This window comes from Spinacia oleracea, chromosome 4, assembly GCF_020520425.1.
Source record: "Spinacia oleracea cultivar Varoflay chromosome 4, BTI_SOV_V1, whole genome shotgun sequence".
Lineage (NCBI taxonomy): Eukaryota > Viridiplantae > Streptophyta > Magnoliopsida > Caryophyllales > Amaranthaceae > Spinacia > Spinacia oleracea.
This window is the reverse complement of record NC_079490.1, coordinates 82,775,640-82,793,957: the sequence shown is the minus strand read 5'-3', so window position 1 is coordinate 82,793,957 and position 18,318 is coordinate 82,775,640. Positions and strand designations below refer to the sequence as shown.

At 38.4% G+C, this 18,318-nt stretch overlaps 1 protein-coding gene across 1 annotated transcript; it reads right to left on the bottom strand.

Annotated features, from left to right (window-relative positions):
- Positions 1-6,438: 6,438 nt before the first annotated feature.
- LOC130471665 (uncharacterized) lies at positions 6,439-7,268 on the bottom strand. Its single transcript, XM_056841915.1, has 2 exons — positions 7,247-7,268; positions 6,439-7,010 (listed from the first exon to the last, which is right to left on the bottom strand). Exons 1-2 carry the CDS (start codon positions 7,266-7,268, stop codon positions 6,439-6,441), a joined length of 594 nt encoding a protein of 197 aa, XP_056697893.1.
- Positions 7,269-18,318: the final 11,050 nt, after the last annotated feature.

Genomic DNA, 18,318 nt, shown 5'->3' with positions numbered 1-18,318 from the left:
TTATCTTATTTAGATTGATTTAAGGTACCTAGCATGATAATTCAATTGTCCAAGGCATTATCTTATTAGGCGTGATAGATCAATCAAGTTAATAGTTTGACAATTTTATAAAAGGGTGACGAAAGCGATTAAATCATACGAGGGACACATTACAACGCACCCTTGAGAGGTGCGTTGTGGTTCTCAGAAAACTAACCACTTGGCTTCGCTATTTCTCCTTTTATTTAACGAATCTCGGGTTTCTAAGCAATGTTCCAGTATTTAGGCTTAATTCATCAAGCTACAAGGGGCAGGATGTGTTCTGTTCGACTTTTGGGTCGATTGCGACAGAACGCTGGATCAATTTCGCAGCGTGAGGCTTAGGCTTAAGGCTAGAGTCAATACTCAGGTTATGCAATTGTGTCCTTTTCACGTCGATTTTTAAGCTGTATTTATAGGAAAAGGGTGTGTGGAAAGATAGATTTTAAGATACGAATCCAAAAAGAATCCGGAGATAAAATGGCCCCAGGCATTTTCAACGCCCAGGGCTGGGCGCCGAAGATGTCGGCGCCCAGATCCAGGCGTTGAAAATGGGATCTGGGCCGAGTTCTTTGTCAGATTTGGACTCTTAGAATACGGAGCTTTTGAGATTTATCCGAATCTTTTAGTGCGTATTAACTTATGACGGAATGTGTCTGAGCCCGTTACAAACTCTAGGTTCGTTAGGAATTTAATTAATACGTAACTCTTATTGTCGAATTATATCAGGAATGCAAATTCTATCTCTTTTAGGATTTCTGTTGGAGTGCAACACCTAATTCTGACAGGTTTCTATCTTTTATGACTTTGCCACTTTTAACAACTACCTTTTATGGCGGTTACTATTCTTAGCAGGTTTCTATAAATAGCAGTTTTGGCTGAAATGAAAGGGTGATTGAGATTCGTTATTTTATAGGAAATGCGTTGCCAAGTGGAGATTTATGTTCTCATCATCGAACCTTCCCTTTCGGGAATGGGGACAAAAGTAGGCGTCTACATAAGGACTTTGTACTCGAACTCGATTTCTGAATAAAAGTTTACCTTGACTGAAACTCTGAAAGCATTATTGACCCTAAATGTAATAACTAGTATTTTCCTGAATTTAAATATATTTTAATGTATTTATAAAGTATTTTTATGAGTTACGAATTTAATTACATTTAATAATGATTTAAATGTATTTTTATTTTAAATAATATAATAATTTTTTATTTATTAAATCCGAATTTCTTAAATAAATTAAATGAATTTATTATTTTATTTTATTCGGGAAATTATTGGGTTGCGTTTTAAATAAATTCCTATCCCAATTCCATTTAGTTGGTGAACCCAACAAAGCCTTAAAGCTTTTAATTCGAACCCAAACCCAATTGTGAAAGCCCAATGCAAATCCCTAAAACCAAAGCCCACTAGGACTAGGAACCTATAAATATAAACCCTTGCATTGAGGATTCCCTCACAAATTCATAACCCTCTCTCTTTCCTCCTTGCTCTCTCCTCTCTCCTCTCGTCCAGCTCTTTGCTCGCCCCTCACTAGCACACGCACAACATTGTGCGCTCATACCCGTGCTCGTGCCTCTCGCACAGCACGCGTCCTCTCGCCTCGCATTGCTGCGTTGCTCGTGCCTCTCGCATGGCATGCAGTTCCCTTCGCCCCGTCTCTGGTCTCGCTCGCCTCACGCACAGCCACACTCGTGCGCTGTTACGTGTTGTCGAGTCGTTGAAGTTGCTCGCTGCTGCTTGCGTGCACTCGCCCACACTCGCATTACCTCTCATTCGCTCGTTCTCGCGCGCGACCCGTCGCCCCTATTTGCTGCCTTCAATTCGTTGCCCGTGCGCACAACACACGCCACTCGTGTGTTGTGTGTTGTTATGTATACTCCGTATATTATAGCCCTTTTGCGCCCAATCACATTAAATTCGTGATTGTACCGTGCTATAGGCCAGTTTGGTATAATTCTCCTCTTCCTTGCCTATTTTATTTCAATTCCGTATTTTAAAATTATATTATTATTATTGATTTTGATTAATTAAACTGCTGGGAACGGTTAGGAACACCGTATTGCGATGTTTTACGTGTTTGAATTCATAAGGATGATTTTTATTAAAGGAACTATTATTTTCAGATTTAATTAATTAATAAAGTGTGGATTTTTTATGTACTAAAGTGATTTTATCATTATTTAATACTAGGGTTTTAATCCCAATTTAATAAGCGATTGATATACATAATTTAATGGTGATTTAAATTAGGGAAATCAAATGTAATTTTCAGATTTAATTCAAGGCTTTAAAGTGTTGATTTTAAGGATTTTAAAGGCGAAATATTAATATTTTCTTACTGGGGCTTTCATCGTTCAATTGAGACTATTATTTTAATTATGAGCAACTAATTTCTAATTAAATCAAAGGTTTTAAAACTCTTAAAAGTTGCTGGAAATTTAGTAAGCAATGATAATAACTAAATTTTATTATTTTAATTATAGAAGGTGATTTCTAGCCTTGATTGTGATTCGCAAAGCGGCCCCCGTGCTTAGATACTTGAGGTACGTACATGCCTAGGGTGACCACCATTTACATGAGGATTATGTGACGATTATTATTTGTGAATCATGTGATTTGAAGTATTATGGAATTCATGTTTGATGTTGTGAACAAGCATGTTATGGTTTATTGTTGAATTATGAAGCCTATGTGAACAGTCATGTTGTGATTTATAATCGCTGAATTATGTCAAGCATGTTGTTCAAGTTTATATGCATGTATGAGTGTTTCACATGCAAGGATTATGTTTATGCTATTTTATGGGATGTCTAGCATACTTTAAGCCAAGTAGTTGTGCCGCAATGCATTATTTATTCTACCGTTGTGTAGAATATGTTTGGGAAGTTTATGTGAATTGAACTAAGTACTATCGTGCCTTGTGCACACCACGCTTGTTAACTGGCAATGTCGGGTCATCTCAATAGTATATTGAGAAGGAACAATGGGAGTAATATCACTTGAGTCCTATGATTGATCACATGTCCTAAACGATTAAAATGTAGTGTCATTGTTTGGTTGCCTGTATTTTATGTCTTGAGTTCACCTTGTGTAGAAAACATTAATTAACGTAAAGTGCAACCCGAATGAGCTTCAAAACTCTTGGAACGTATATACTTTGAGTATGAACAATGGGGGGAGTCTTGCCGGAAAACTTGTACTCCTTGAATGATGCAAGACGTTGTTTCATTCTTTATTTTAAGCGCGGGAATTCCGTTGGTATGGTCCGACAGTCGGTATGGTCCGATATTTATTATTTTGGTGTGTGGTTGGCTTCCAACACCTTTTCTTTTCCTTTTATGGATATTTTCTTTTACCCGTTCGAAGCTAATTCTTATTTATCTGTGAGTCAAGAGTCGTGTCAAGTGTCGAGTCTTGTCTCCATGATTACTTGTTATCAAATGGATTTTGCATGTTGATTATTATATTTTTGAGTGAAGTATGTTAGACTGGGATTTCATTCTATCTTGTTCGTACTCAGCTTTCGCTGACTTCGTGCTTCATGTCTTTTGGTCATGGCCTTTGCCTTAATGACCCTATGATGATCCATCATTGCATTTGCGTTGTTGGGGAGTAGATTTTGTATAATAGGTTTGTAGATATAACTTGCGGGAGAAGTTATCACGCGATTGAGTTTGAGAGATTATTTTCTCTTCCGCTTTTATAAACTCTATTTTTAATTTCTAGTCATGACTACAGTATTTACTTAAACTTTAGTTAATGGATTTTTAAAACTATTAAATACTTTGGTTTGGGCCTTAATGGTTCCGAGTGTACGATGGCCATTAACTATTTAGGATGATTTAAAAGTTAGTTAAATTCCGCTGCGTAATTCTGGTAAATAGCCTTAACCGTTATCATGGTGGCGGTAATATCTTGGTAATTCCTTTGTTTTAAGTTTGAAAATGTTTTATAAAAAGAAAGGAATTATTAGGGTGTTACAAAGTGGTATTTGCAGAGCTCTAGTTTGAGAGCTGCTTTGCATTAAATAATAGTGCAAGGTGGTAATTCTTAAACTACGATTTAAAAGTTTCTTAATAGTAATTTATACTATTTTAATGGTTTGCGGAACTTTAGGATTTTTGAAAATTTATTTTTCTAAAGTTAAAATGTTATTTTTTGAGTACTCAATATTTTGAAAAGTCAAATACCAATTATTTTGAGTTATTTGAAATTGATTAAAATTTCGAATTTCTTTAATTTAATTTTAAAATTTGGTTCAAATTTTCATATAATTTGAATTTTCCAAATTTTTTTTATTTCCAATTTATTTTAATTTATTCCGAAATTAATTAATTATTTGTTTATTAAATTATTTATTAATTATTTTTCGGAAATTCGTTTTTTTCGAATTAATTAATTAAATTATTTATTTTAATTTTCGATTTTAATTTTTAATAATTTCGTTTATTTGAAGTTATTTATTAAATTAATTTCGAAAATTATTATTTATTTCTAAGTGAAGAAAGGGTAGATTAAGAAGGGCATTTAATTTAAGTATGCATCTAATTAAGTGTTGTTTGTTTAAGTATTGATTATGTGATCTTGTATTTAAAGTTTGATCATGTTTTATTTTTCTTTATGTGATTAATTGCACCATAATCCATGATTAAGCATGTATTTGTGCATTGAATGTGTTAAAGCTTAATTAATTTGGGGGAATCGAATTATTTTTCTTGGGAACGTGTTAGTAAGACTCTTAAGTTGTGTATTTTTAGGATTTAAGATGTTGCTTTCAAAGTTCTCTAACCTAGGACACCTAGAGAAGTTAGACTGTGAGACTCCACCCATTTATGTGAAGAAGATTGACTTCGCTTGCAATAATTTTGCTATGGTCCAGAATTTGCCTCAACTAAGGAATAAGGATGTTATGTCTGAGATGGTTATTCATTGTTTGCCTCATAAGAATACATATATAGAGCTTAAGAATCGATTCCATGATATGCATTCCGGCAATGGTACACCTAATTACTTTAAGTATGGTACTCCGGATGGTAGATGGAGGTCATGACAACTATTTTAGAGCTTGCAGAGAAATATTTTGAGGATGGTAAAATGGTAGAAAATATCAATCACATGGAGGATGATAGTGATGTGGAGAATCCCATGAATGAGGATAGTGATGAAGTTGTGGATGAGGATAGTGATGAGGATGTTGTCGAAATTGAGAATCCTAACCCTATCATTCCCGAACCCACTATTGAGATTTCTAGTGATACTGAGGATGAGCCTGAAGCCAATGATGAAGTGAATAGTGTGCCACAACAAAATGATGAAGATATGGAGTATGATTCTGATCCTGAAGAAGACATAGATGATCCTAAAGATCAAGATTTCACCCCAAAGCACTACAATGAAAGGAATGATCGTCGTGATGCCTTTAGCATTTGAGTATTGTAATAGCTAGTACTTATTTTTGGTTGAATAATAAAGTATCAAAGCTACTATTTATGGTTTTAGTAATTCATTTTTATGGTTTAGCGAATAAAGTATTGTCCAAAGGATGTAGTATTCTATCATTGAAGTAATAAAAGCTTTAGATTCTTTTCGTTACCCTTAATTCTAAGTTTTGTATTTTAGTTGAGTGATATCGCAAAAGGGATTTAATGTTATTTCTTAAATGAAATTTTACATGTAGGGTGGTTGAATTCTCTACCACTTAAATTTTTGTGATGCAAACGAAGCGGGAACTTGCCTAAAGTAGGCGCCACTTTCCCATTAGTGTCCGAATTTTTGTGACCATATGTGCTATTGTTTTGACTTGTTTTGGTTGATGCAATACTTTAGTAAGGTCGTGTCCAACCCAGTCTTTGAAGTTAGTCTTTTATTTTATTCAAGAGAAGGGACATGGCTAACTAAGCGATTGCGGATGTGGTTAGGCAATTAGCTAAAGTAGTGCAAAACTTAGCACGGAATATAAGCAACCCAGTGCCTGATCCGACTGGGGAAATGTTTAAGAAGGTGGCTCAGCGTAAGCCTCCTCTATACCAAGGGGAGATTGACCCAAGCTTACTTGAGAATTGGTTAAGGGAATTTGATAAGCTAATAGTAGCCTTGAACTGTCCGGAAAACCTTAGGGTGAATAGTGTTGTATATTACCTTAGAGGAGAAGCTGACCTATGGTGGAAAAGATGTGAAAATGCTTTGAGAGCTACACCTGGATTCGGGTGGGAATCGTTTAAGGTTCCATTGAGAAATAAGTTTTATCCGCCGTATCTGAAAAAGCAAAAACCTCAGGAATTTATCGAATTGAAGATGGATGGGATGTCTGTAACTAAGTACTATTCTAGATTCATAGAGCTGTCTAGGTTTGCACCAGAAGTGATGGCAACGGAAGATCTTAGGGATCAGAGATTTGAGAGTTGATTAACTATGGATCTACAAATGATGCTTGCTAGAGAGACTTTTACTTCTCTCGATACCTTGTATTGGAAAGCTTCCCATCTGTATGGACTCCAACAAAGGAATAATGGAGTTGGTGAGAAGAGGAAAGATGTTGGGAACTAGAATCAGGGTGGTAACCAACAAAACCAAAATAATTTTAAGAAGAATAAGGGGAACAATCAGCTCCAGCTCAAAAGGAATGGCAGTGGAAATCGAAACAACAATTTCCACAACAATAGTGGCAATAGGAACCGGTTTGGAGGCAATGGAAATGGAACAATAGTTTATGAGTGCAGACGTTGCCGTAGTAATCACCCAGGGAAAGATTGTGATGGGAATCCAGTGATATGTAGGTTCTGTGAGAAGCCTGGCCATAGGGAATTTGAATGTTGGGCCAAGAATGGGAAACCTAACCAGAACAACTCTCAGAACAACCGTCAGAACAACAACCGGAATAACCATAACTGGAATGGAGGGAATAATTGAAATAATGGTGGACACCAGAGAGGTTACCAAGGCGGTAACAATAACAACCATGGCCACAACAATGGAATGTCTGGGGGAAACTATCAGAAAAATGGGAACCGAAACAATAATGGAAATGCCAATGGAGGTGGCTATAACAAAGGAGTTGCCCAAGGAAAGCTGAATGTGATCACTAGGCAAGAAGCAGAAACTTCGTCCGACGTCATAGCCGGTACTTTTTCTATTAACTCCATTTTAGTTAAAGCACTATTTGATTCTGGTGCGACTTATTCGTTTATATCAATGGGTATTGTGGAGAAACTAGGCTTGAAAGAACCTGAAGCAATTAAGGTACCCATAGTTATATCAACTGGTAGGATAGTAAAGTGTACTAAGATTTAAAGAGATGTGCCTTTAACCATAGCCAAAACCGTGTTCTTATCTAGCCTAATCGAGTTTGAATTGCGAGAACTAGATGTGATTTTAGGTATGGATTGGTTGGCAATGTTCAAAGCCAAGATTGATTTTGAGAAGCAGAAGATTCATTTGAGGTCTAGTTTAGGGAAAGTAGTGTCCTATCGTCGTTTTGGAAAGCCTAGAAGTGTAAGAATCATCACGGTAATGAAACTCGTGAAGCTAGTCAGTAAGGGAAACCCAGTGTTCTTGTGCAATGTGAGAAACCTCGAACACATAAATAAGGATCAACCTGAGGACATTGCAGTAGTGAATGAATTCCTGGACGTGTTTCTGGAAGAGATCCTAGGAATGTCGCCCAATCCACCTATTGACTTTACCATAGACTTAGCACCTGGTACTGCACCTATTTCGAAAGTTCCATACCTAATGACTCTAGTAGAAATGAGTGAGTTGAAAGGCTAGTTGGATGATTTAATGGAGAAAGGTTATATTAGACCAAGTGCATCGCCTTGGGGAGCGCCAGTCTTGTTTGTGAAGAAGAAGGATGGGAGTATGAGACTCTGTATAGACTACAGGGAGCTCAATAAGGTCACAATCAAGAATAAGTATCCTTTGCCTAGGATAAATGATCTGTTTGACCAATTGAAAGGAGCAGGAATATTTTCAAAGATCGATTTGAGATCAGGTTATCATCAATTGAGAATTGCGGACCACAACATACCAAAGACTGCATTCAGGACTAAATATGGTCATTAATTATGAGCTCACTGTTATGCCTTTTGGGTTAACCAATGCACCTGTTATCTTTATGTACTTAATGAATCGTGTATTCCATGGGACAAGTTTGTAGTAGTTTTCATAGATGATATCCTTGTGTATTCAAAGAGTGAAGAAGATCATGTTGAACACTTAAGGTCTGTGTTGAGTACATTGAGAGACAACCAGTTATACGCCAAATTCTCGAAGTGTGAATTCTGGCTGGAGAAGGTTGCATTTATGGGACATTTTGTGTCTGAGGAAGGAGTTGCAGTGGATCCTGCAAAGATCATAGCATTTAGTGAATGACCTACACCTAAGAGTGTCTCGGATATTCGAAGCTTTCTTGGTTTAGCTGGATATTATAGGCGTTTTGTGCAAGAGTTTTCTAGGATAGCCAAACCAATGACTACCTTGATGAGGAAAGAAGCTAAGTTTGAGTGGAATAATAAGTGTGAGGAAGCATTCCATGCCCTAAATAATAAGTGTGCTAACTCTGCCAGGAGATAGTGGTACTTATGATGTGTACAGTGATGCATCTAAAAATGGTTTAGGATGTGTGTTGATGCAGAATGGGAAGGTTATCGCGTATGCGTCAAGGAAATTGAAGTTGTATAAAGATAATTACCCTACCCGTGACTTAGAGCTAGCTGCCATAGTGTTTGTCTTGAAGATATGGAGACACTACCTGTATGGTGTGAAATGTAAGATATTCACCGATCATAAGAGCTTAAAGTTCATTTTCACACAGAAGGATCTGAATATGCGTTAAAGAAGGTGGTTGGAGTTGATCTTAGTTTATGATTTGGACATCTAATATCACAAAGAGAAAGAAAACATAGTTGCAGATGCCTTGAGCAGGAAATGAAGCCATAGTATGAATGTGTTAGTAGTTGCTAACGAGCTGTGCAAGGATATGCAACGATTGAATCTAGAAATCGTGAGTGGTGAATGTCTGGAAGGAATGATGAATGCATTAACTATCCAACCATCAATGTTTTATGAAATAAAAGAGAATCAGGCTGGAGATGTTAAGTTAGAGCGAATCAAGGAGAAGATTTCGCAAGAAAAAGAAATGGATTTTAAGATCCATGAGGATGGAAGTTTGAGGTACAAAGGATGGTGGTGTGTGCCTCAAAAGTGTGGATAATTAAAGGAAAAGTTGATGAAAGAAGGTCACAATACACCGTATTTTGTTCACCCGGGTGGTGACAAGTTGTATAAGGATCTGAAGAAGGTATATTGGAGGCCAAGAATGAAGAATGAAATGGCCAAATTTGTAGCAAGATGCTTGACCTGTCAAAAAGTCAAGATAGAGCATAGGAGACCTCAAGGAAAGGTCCAACCATTAGAAATTCCAAGTTGGAAATGGGAATGTATTTCAATGGACTTCATCACTTGTTTACCCAAGTCGAAAAGTGGAAATGATACAATTTGGGTTGTGGTAGATAGACTGACCTAGTTAGCAGTGTTTATACAAATGAAGGAAACCTGGAAGATGGAACAACTTTCCAAAGCTTACATTAATTATGTTGTGAGATTACATAGAGTTCCTAAGGATATCGTATCAGATAGGGATTCAAGATTTCTTTCGAACTTCTAGAAAATTGTGCAGAAGAACTTTGGTACGACATTGAAAATAAGTACAGCGCTTCATCCAGCTACAGATGGACAAACGGAAAGGACTATCCAAACCCTTGAGGATATGCTTAGAGCTTGTGTTATAGATTTCCAAGGAGGATGGGAAGATAGTCTACATCTTATTTAATTTTCATACAATAATACTCCCTCCATCCCAGATTAGTTGTTACACTTTCCTTTGCGCAAAGTTTTAGGTGATAAGTGGTTGTTTGGTTATCAATTGTTATTTTATTGAAAAAGTAGATGTGATAGGAGTTAGTTGGGTATTTTTTTAATTAAATGAGAGAGGGTGTGGGGACAAAAAAAAATAGTGGGAAGAGAGAGAAAATATAATAATTGTGGGGTCATTCCTAATTTAGAAGTGTAACAACTAATCTGGGACGGACGAAAAAGGAAAGTGTAACAACTATTCTGGGACGGAGGGAGTAGCTATCATGCCAATATAGGAATGGCACCGTTCGAGGATTTGTGTGGACAAAAATGTAGAAGTCCCTTATGTTGGAGTGACATTAGTGAGATCGTTGTGTTAGGACCACAAATGATAGAGGACACGATGAACCAAATTAGAACAATTCAATCCAAGATTCAAGCGGCGCAGGATCGCCAAAAGAGTTATGCGGACTTGAAGCGTAGGGATGAAGAGTTCCAAATAGCTGACAAAGTGTTGCTCAAAGTCTCACCAATGAAAGGTGTAATGAGATTTGGGAGGAAAGGAAAGCTTAGCCCAAAGTATATAGGCCCATATGAAATCCTGGAACGGATAGGAAAGGTAGCTTATAGACTAGCCTTGTCCATGGACTTGCATAGAGTGCATAATGTGTTTCATATATCTCAATTGAGAAAATATTTCCCGGATAAGTCACATGTGTTGCAACCGGAGACCATAGAATTGGACCAAAACCTAACTTTTGAAGAAAGACCAATCAAAATCGTAGATAGTAAAGTGCGTAGTACGCGGACTAAGGATGTTAAGATTGTCAAAGTGTTATGGTCTAACCAAGAATCTGAAGTAGCTACCTGGGAAGCCGAGGAAGAAATGAGAAAGAAATATCCCGAGCTTTTTCCCGAGGTTAGTTGAGTTACGGGGCCGTGACTCGTTTCTTTTAAGGGGGGAAGAGTGCGGTAGAATTTCGCGCTTTTTACCTTAATTTTCCTTATTTTATGCTTAATATAGTGTTTCTATTGAAATTGCACTTCATATTGTCATTTTGAATTACTTAAAGAGTAAAACAACTAAATTTTTTGCAAAGAAAACGCAATAAAGTCTCATAAAGTCTCAAGTTTTGATTTCAAGTGGAGATTTCCGTGCCCAAGTTTCGGGACGAAAATTCTTTTAAGGAGGGTAGACCGTAATACCTCGTATTTTTCTGAATTTATAAAGTATTTTTATGAATTTTACGAATTTAATTACATTTAATAATGATTTAAATGTATTTTTATTTTAAATAATATAATTAATATTTATTTATTAAATCCGAATTTCTTAAATAAATTAAATGAATTTATTATTTATTGGATCGTGTTTTAAATAAATTCCGAGCCCAATTCCACTTAGTTGTTGAACCCAACAAAGCCTTATAACTTTTAATTCTAACCCAAACCTAATTGTGAAAGCCCAACGCAAATCCCTAAAACCTAAGCCCACTAGGACTGGGAACCTATAAATATAAACCCTTGCATTGAGGATCCCCTCACAAATTCATAACCCTCTCTCTCTCCTCCTTGCTCTCTCCTCTCGTCCGACACTTTGCTCTCCCCTCACCCGCACACGCACAACATCGTGCCTCTCGCACAACACGGGTCCCTCGCCTTGCCTTGCTGCGTTTCTCATGCCTCTCGCACGACTAGCACCTCCTTTCCCCCTCGTCTGTCGTCACGCTCGCCTCGCGCACAACCACACTCGTGCGCTGTTGCGTGTTGTCGAGCCGTTGAAGTTGCTCGATGTTTCTTGCGTGCACTCGCCCACACTCGCACTCCTTCTCATTCGCTCGTGCTCGCGCGCGACCCGTTGCCCCTGTTTGCTGCCTTCAATTCCTCGCCCGTGCGCACAACACACACCACTCGTGTGTTGTGTGTTGTTATGTATACTCTGTATATTTTAGCCCTTTTGCGCCCAATCACATTAAATTCGTGATTGTACCGTGCTATAGGTCGGTTTGGTATAATTATCCTCTTCCTTGCCTATTTTATTTCAATTCCGTATTTTAAAATTATATTATTATTATTATTGATTTTGATTAATTCAAGTGCTGAGAACGGTTATGAACACTGTATTGTGATGTTTTACGTGTTTGAATTCATAAGGATGATTTTTATTAAAGGAACTATTATTTTTAGATTTAATAAATTAATAAAGTGTGGATTTTTGATGTCCTAGAGTGATTTTATGATTATTTAATACTAGGGTATTAATCCCAATTTAATAAGCGATTGATTACGTAATTTAATGGTGATTTAAATTAGGGAAATCAAATGTAATTTTCAGATTTAATTCAAGGCTTTAAAGTGTTGATTTCAATGATTTTAAAGGCGAAATAATAATATTTTCGTATTAGGACTTTCATCGTTCAATTGAGACTATTATTTTAATTATGAGCAACTAATTTCTAATTAATCAAAGGTTTTAAAACTCTTAAAAGTTGCTGAAAATTTAGTAAGCATGGATAATAACTAAATTTTATTATTTTAATTATAGGAGGTGATTTCTTGCCTTTATTGTGATTCGCAAAGCGTCCCCCGTGTACGGGAATACAGTTAAACATACATAACATGTGCGGAACATCCCCAAAGCCAGGAAACATGTATAAAGCACAGTTTAAGCAAACTTACATTCGAAGCGTGTTTTCCCGAGTATTGTATCAACGAACACGAACAAAGAACTCCACTTGTCGTTCCTCTACTTGGTTCACCGACACGTTCAGATCCGTCTTGATTATTGTAGCTTAGACAACGCACAAGCTTTTTGCTTTTCGGGATGAACAATTTTTCACAGAGAGAGAAAAACTGAAGAACGTAATTTAGGAATTAGGTTTAGGTTAGATTGGAAACTGATTGTGTGCTGTGCGTGGAAATAATATAATTAACATAATTATATTAATGATGTAACCGGCAAAAAGACCAAATGGCCTTGACCGGCCACATCACCACACGCAAGCCTCAACCCGCGCCCAGCCACACGCTGCAGGCCGAAGCCCACAGCGCGCGCAGCCGAGCAGCTGGGCCGTGGGCCTTGCGTGCTCGCTGCTGCGATGCTGTAGTTTTTGCGCGCTTGTGCCACTCCCCGGGCTGGCTTTCTTGCTTGCTCGCGAGCTTGCTGGCTCGTTGGGCCTTGCGCGCTTGGCTCGACGGGCCGGCAGCTTTGATGCGCCTCGTATTCGCGACTAACGCCTCGCGACTATGAAGGAAATAATGCCCTTGGTCCAAGTATGCATTTAATGTTAAGTCTAATAAATGCGGTTCAATATTAATTGACAAGTTAATAAATTCAGTGAGATCAAGTGAGTTGAATGCCTAGCTAGAGGCCGCTTCAGTTCAAGTGGAATTAATGATATTAATCCACAGCTTACTCTTGAGTGAACCTGTAGGGTCACACAAATAGTACGTAAACGGATCAAGTATTTAATGGCATTAAATACTCCATCTATGGATATTCGGAATCGACGGATCTTGGTTTCAGTGGGAGCTGAGATCGTCAAAGGCAAGCAAATGAATACTCAGGAAACGATGATATTGCCGGAAACGGAAATATGGATCGTATCGGAAATATAAATATTATCCAAGTCGTAGATGTTGCCGGAAACGGAAGCATGGTACGTATCGGAAAATATTACTGGAAATGGAAATATTTCCGGAAACGGAAATATTGTCAGAATCGGAGATATTATCGAAATCGGAAAATAATTCCGGAAACGGAAATATTAAATATTTGTTCGAAACGGAAATTAATTCCGGAATCGGAAATATTAAATATTGTTCGTATCGGAAATAAATTCCGGAATCGAGAATTTAATCGGAAGCGTATGGTATGAATTAGCATCGGACGAGGCCTGCCAGACGAAGGCCCAGCACGAAGCCGGGCCATCGCCCAGCACGAAGCCGGGCCATCGCCCAGCAAGCCAAAGCGCAACAAACACACGCCAAGCCTCGACCAGGCCCAGTGCGAAGCCAAGGCCCAGCCAAGGCTTGGGCGCGCATGCGGAGCAAAGGGGCTGCGACGAGTTGGGCCTTGCGTTGTGCGCTCGGCGTGGGCCGCAAGGCCTGCGTGTGGACGTGCGGTGCTTGTGCGCCACTCGTGTGTGTGTTACTCGAATCCTAAAGCTACCGGGATTCGTCATATGATTAAATCTAATCCTAACAGATAAAGTTTATTTAAATAGAGTCCTAGCAGGATTCTAATTAAATAAATTAGTATTCTAATAGGATTATAATTCCTTTTCCATAACTCTATAAATAGGTGCCTAGGGTCACATATTTACATACAATATTGAAGTATTCAAAGGTAAGATTTTGGAGCAAAAATCAGCCAAACACTTGCAACCTAATTAGCCGAAAATCCTAGGAACCTTAAAGGCGATTCTAGTTGGTCAAGCTTAAGGGGGATCCGGACGTGTTGTGGACTATCTACGGAGGGACGATACTTGGAATCCTAAAGACTTGTTCTTGTTCGGTTCGGGCGCAGCTAGGGAGGGCATGCTACAAAGTGTATGCATCTGAATTATGCTAAATGATTATGTGTAAATAATATGTTTCCTGGCATTAAGGTTTTCCGTATGATTTATGTTTTTTCATATGTATCATAACCTAACAGACTATTATTTATCGTATCGTATACTACGAATCACCGTCGTACGATACGATTATTCGTTTCGCCCAGCTTACGAATATTCGCGATACGATATACGATTCCGACGCAAGGTCGTATCGTATAATACGTTTTCCAAAACTAATTCCCGAAAAGCTATTAAATGAATTTCCGATTCATTTAATCTGGTGATCTGTTACATGTCATTGGTGTGACCTTATAGGTTCAGTCAAGAGTAAGTTGTGAGCTTAAGATCCATTAGAACTCACTGATCGGAAGCATTGCTCCAACTAGCTGTTCCAATCACTTGATCTTACTGAATTAATTGTTCGCAATTAATCTGAACCTTGGTATTAGACTTAATGCACCTTGGGTGAAGGACATATTTCCTTCAGTCTCCCACTTGTCATTCAGACAAGTGTGCATTCACATTCCTTTGTCGCTTAGTGTTACTTGCTGAACATAAGGTAAGATCCAAGCCATCCTTATTAGGTCCAGAAGTGTTTCTTGGATTACAGAGCTCAACTTTTAAACTTTTACAGAAGGTTAAGCCTTAACCATTCTGAGCACTGCCATGCATTTTCACAGTATCTAACTCTCTGAGAGGCCTTATTACACAACAACACCATATCCTATCAAAGATAGGAGGACAATCCATTCTTGCACTCTATGAACACTCACTTTGATTCATAGTACGCCCAATAACTGCTTTTATAGCCTCCTTTTACGGTGCGACGTTTAGCTAGCATCAAAGCGAACTAATTCTCAAACGAGCAGACATAATTGCTCATGTTCTGATGAATGGTTCTAATCACCATTAATGTGAACTACTTATGACATGACTTTAATCTCTTAAAGCGTTCTCATGGTCAATCCAATATAAGATCCAATAAGTATCTATGCAAAAGATTCTGACATCCAGTCAATCTAGTTCAAGAAACACAACTAAATCTACTTGCAATCTAATCTTCATTAGTCATTGGTCGTCCACCTTTCAATGACCTAGATTAGGGATCCTTTGTGACTTCAATATTCAAGTTCACTTATGGGTGTTTCTTTGTCAAAGAATCCATCTTGACATCCCATTTGAATGTATTGAATCACATGGACTTATCATTTAATACTAAACCAAAATTAAATGAATATGAAATAATGAATTTCATAAATATGAAATGTTTAAACCAATTGTTTTAAACACAGATCTAACAGAGGTTCTAAAGCAAAACATAGAAAATCAAAGCCATCCTCCAATATGCTTGATTCAACGGTTGCTACATGTGCGTTGTGCTTCGCTTGTGGCAACGGTTTAGTCAATGGATCCGCGACGTTGTCGTCAGTTCCAACCTTGCAAATCTTGATTTCTTTCCTTTCAACGATCTCTCGAAGTATATGAAATCGCCGCAGTACGTGCTTGGACTTCTGGTGGCTCCTAGGCTCCTTTGCCTGGGCAACGGCTCCGCTATTGTCGCAATACAAAGCCACTGGTCCTTTAATGGAGGGGACCACCCCAAGTTCTTCGATGAACCAGCTTCCTTTGCTGCTTCTGAGGCAGCAATGTACTCGGCTTCAGTTGTAGAATCCGCAACAGTGTTTTGCTTAGCACTTTTCCAGCTTACCGCTCCGCCATTAAGGCAGATCACAAACCCAGACTGTGATCTGAAATCATCTCTGTCTGTTTGAAAGCTTGCATCCGTATAGCCCTTAACAATCAACTCATTTGTACCACCATAAACCAGAAACTGATCCTTAGTCCTTTTCAGGTACTTTAGGATATTCTTTGGCAGCAGTCCAATGTGCCTCACCTGGTTCTGACTGGTACCTGCTCGTTGCATTGAGTGCGAACGAAACATCCGGCCTTGTACAAATCATAGCATACATGATGGATCCAATAGCCGAAGCGTATGGAATTCCACTCATCTTTCTACTCTCATCAGATGTCTTGGGACACTGAGTCTTGCTTAGATATGTGCAATGTGACATGGGTAGATGGCCTCTCTTGGCTTCCATCATATTGAAGCTAGCTAGCACTTTGTCAATGTATGTGCTCTGGCTAAGTCCAATCACCCTCTTAGGTCTAGCCCTATAGATCTTGATGCCCAATACGTACTGTGCCTCTCCTAAGTCCTTCATTGAGAAACACTTTCCAAGCCAAGTCTTTACAGACTCCAACATAGGAATTTCATTTCCAATAAGCAGTATGTCATCTACATACAAGACTAGGAATGCAATTTTACTCCCACTGACCTTCTTATATACACAAGATTTGTCCTGATTCTTGTGAAGCCAAACTTATTGACTGCTTCATCAAATCATTTATTCCAACTCCTTGATGCCTGCTTTAACCCATAAATGGATTTCTTAAGCTTGCATACTTCCTTGGTTCTTTTGATCAGCAAAACCCTCCGTCTGTGTCATAAACACAGTCTCTTCAAGAACACCATTCAAGAAGGCAGTTTTGACATCCATTTGCCATATTTCATAGTCATGAAACGCGGCAATCGCAAGGATTATCCGAATAGACTTAAGCATCGCGACTGGAGAAAAGGTTTCATCGTAGTCAACGCCGTGAACTTGCCTGTAACCTTTGCTACCAATATAGCCTTGTATATGTATACAATTCCATCTTTGTCTTTCTTCAATTTGAAGACCCATTTGCATCCGATAGGTGTGAACCCATCCGGCAAATCTACCAAATCCCAGACTTGATTTTCAGACATGGAGTCTATCTCGGATTTCATGGCCTCTAACCATTTAGTGGAGCTTCGGCTCGTCATAGCTTGCTTGTAAGTCATAGGTTCATCACTATCTAATATGAGAACATCTAAGTTTTCAGTCAAGAGGACGCATGTCCATTGGTCCGGCTGAACCTTAGTTCTATTTGACTTACGAGGGGCAACAATGTTTTGAGGAACTACTCCCACTGGCTCTTCTAAAGACCTTGGAGGTTCTTCATCCTGAACTGCTTCTAAAGAGTTCTTGGTTCGTTGTTCGTCTTGAATCTCTTCGAGGTCTATTATTCTCCCACTTGTCAATTTGGAAATATGATTTCTTTCCAAAAAGACACCGTCACGAACAACGAATACCTTGTTGTCTGACTTGTTGTAGAAGTAATACCCCTTTGTTTCTTTTGGATACCCAACGAAGAAACATTTTTCAGATTTTGGTTCGAGCTTGTCCGAAATTAATCGCTTAACATATGCTTCGCAACCCCAAATCTTTAGAAAAGACAACTTTGGAAGTTTCCCAATCCATAATTTGTATGGAGTCTTTGCAACAGCTTTTGACGGAGCACGATTCAGTGTGAGTGGTGTTGTTTGTAACGCATGTCCCAAAAATTATAAAGGAAGTTCGTCTTGACCCATCATTGACCTGACCATATCCAGTAAGGTCTTGTTTTTCCGTTCCGACACTCCATTCCATTGAGGTGTCCCGGGAGCAGTCAATTCAGAAAGAATACCGCATTCTTTTAGATGGTCATCAAACTCGTGGCTAAGATATTCACCTCCTCGATCTGATCTTAGAGCTTTGATTTTCTTGCCATGTTGATTCTCTACTTCATTTTGAAAGTCACGGAATTTCTCAAATGATTCAGACTTGTGTTTCATTAAGTAAATATAGCCATATCTACTGAATTCGTCCGTAAACGTTATGAAATAGCTGAATTCACCTCTAGCTTTCGTACTCAGAGGCCCACATACATCCGTATGTATTAGCCCTAGTAGTTCGCTTGCTCTTTCTCCCACCTTTGAGAAAGGTTGCTTTGTCATTTTGCCAAGTAAACAAGATTCGCATTG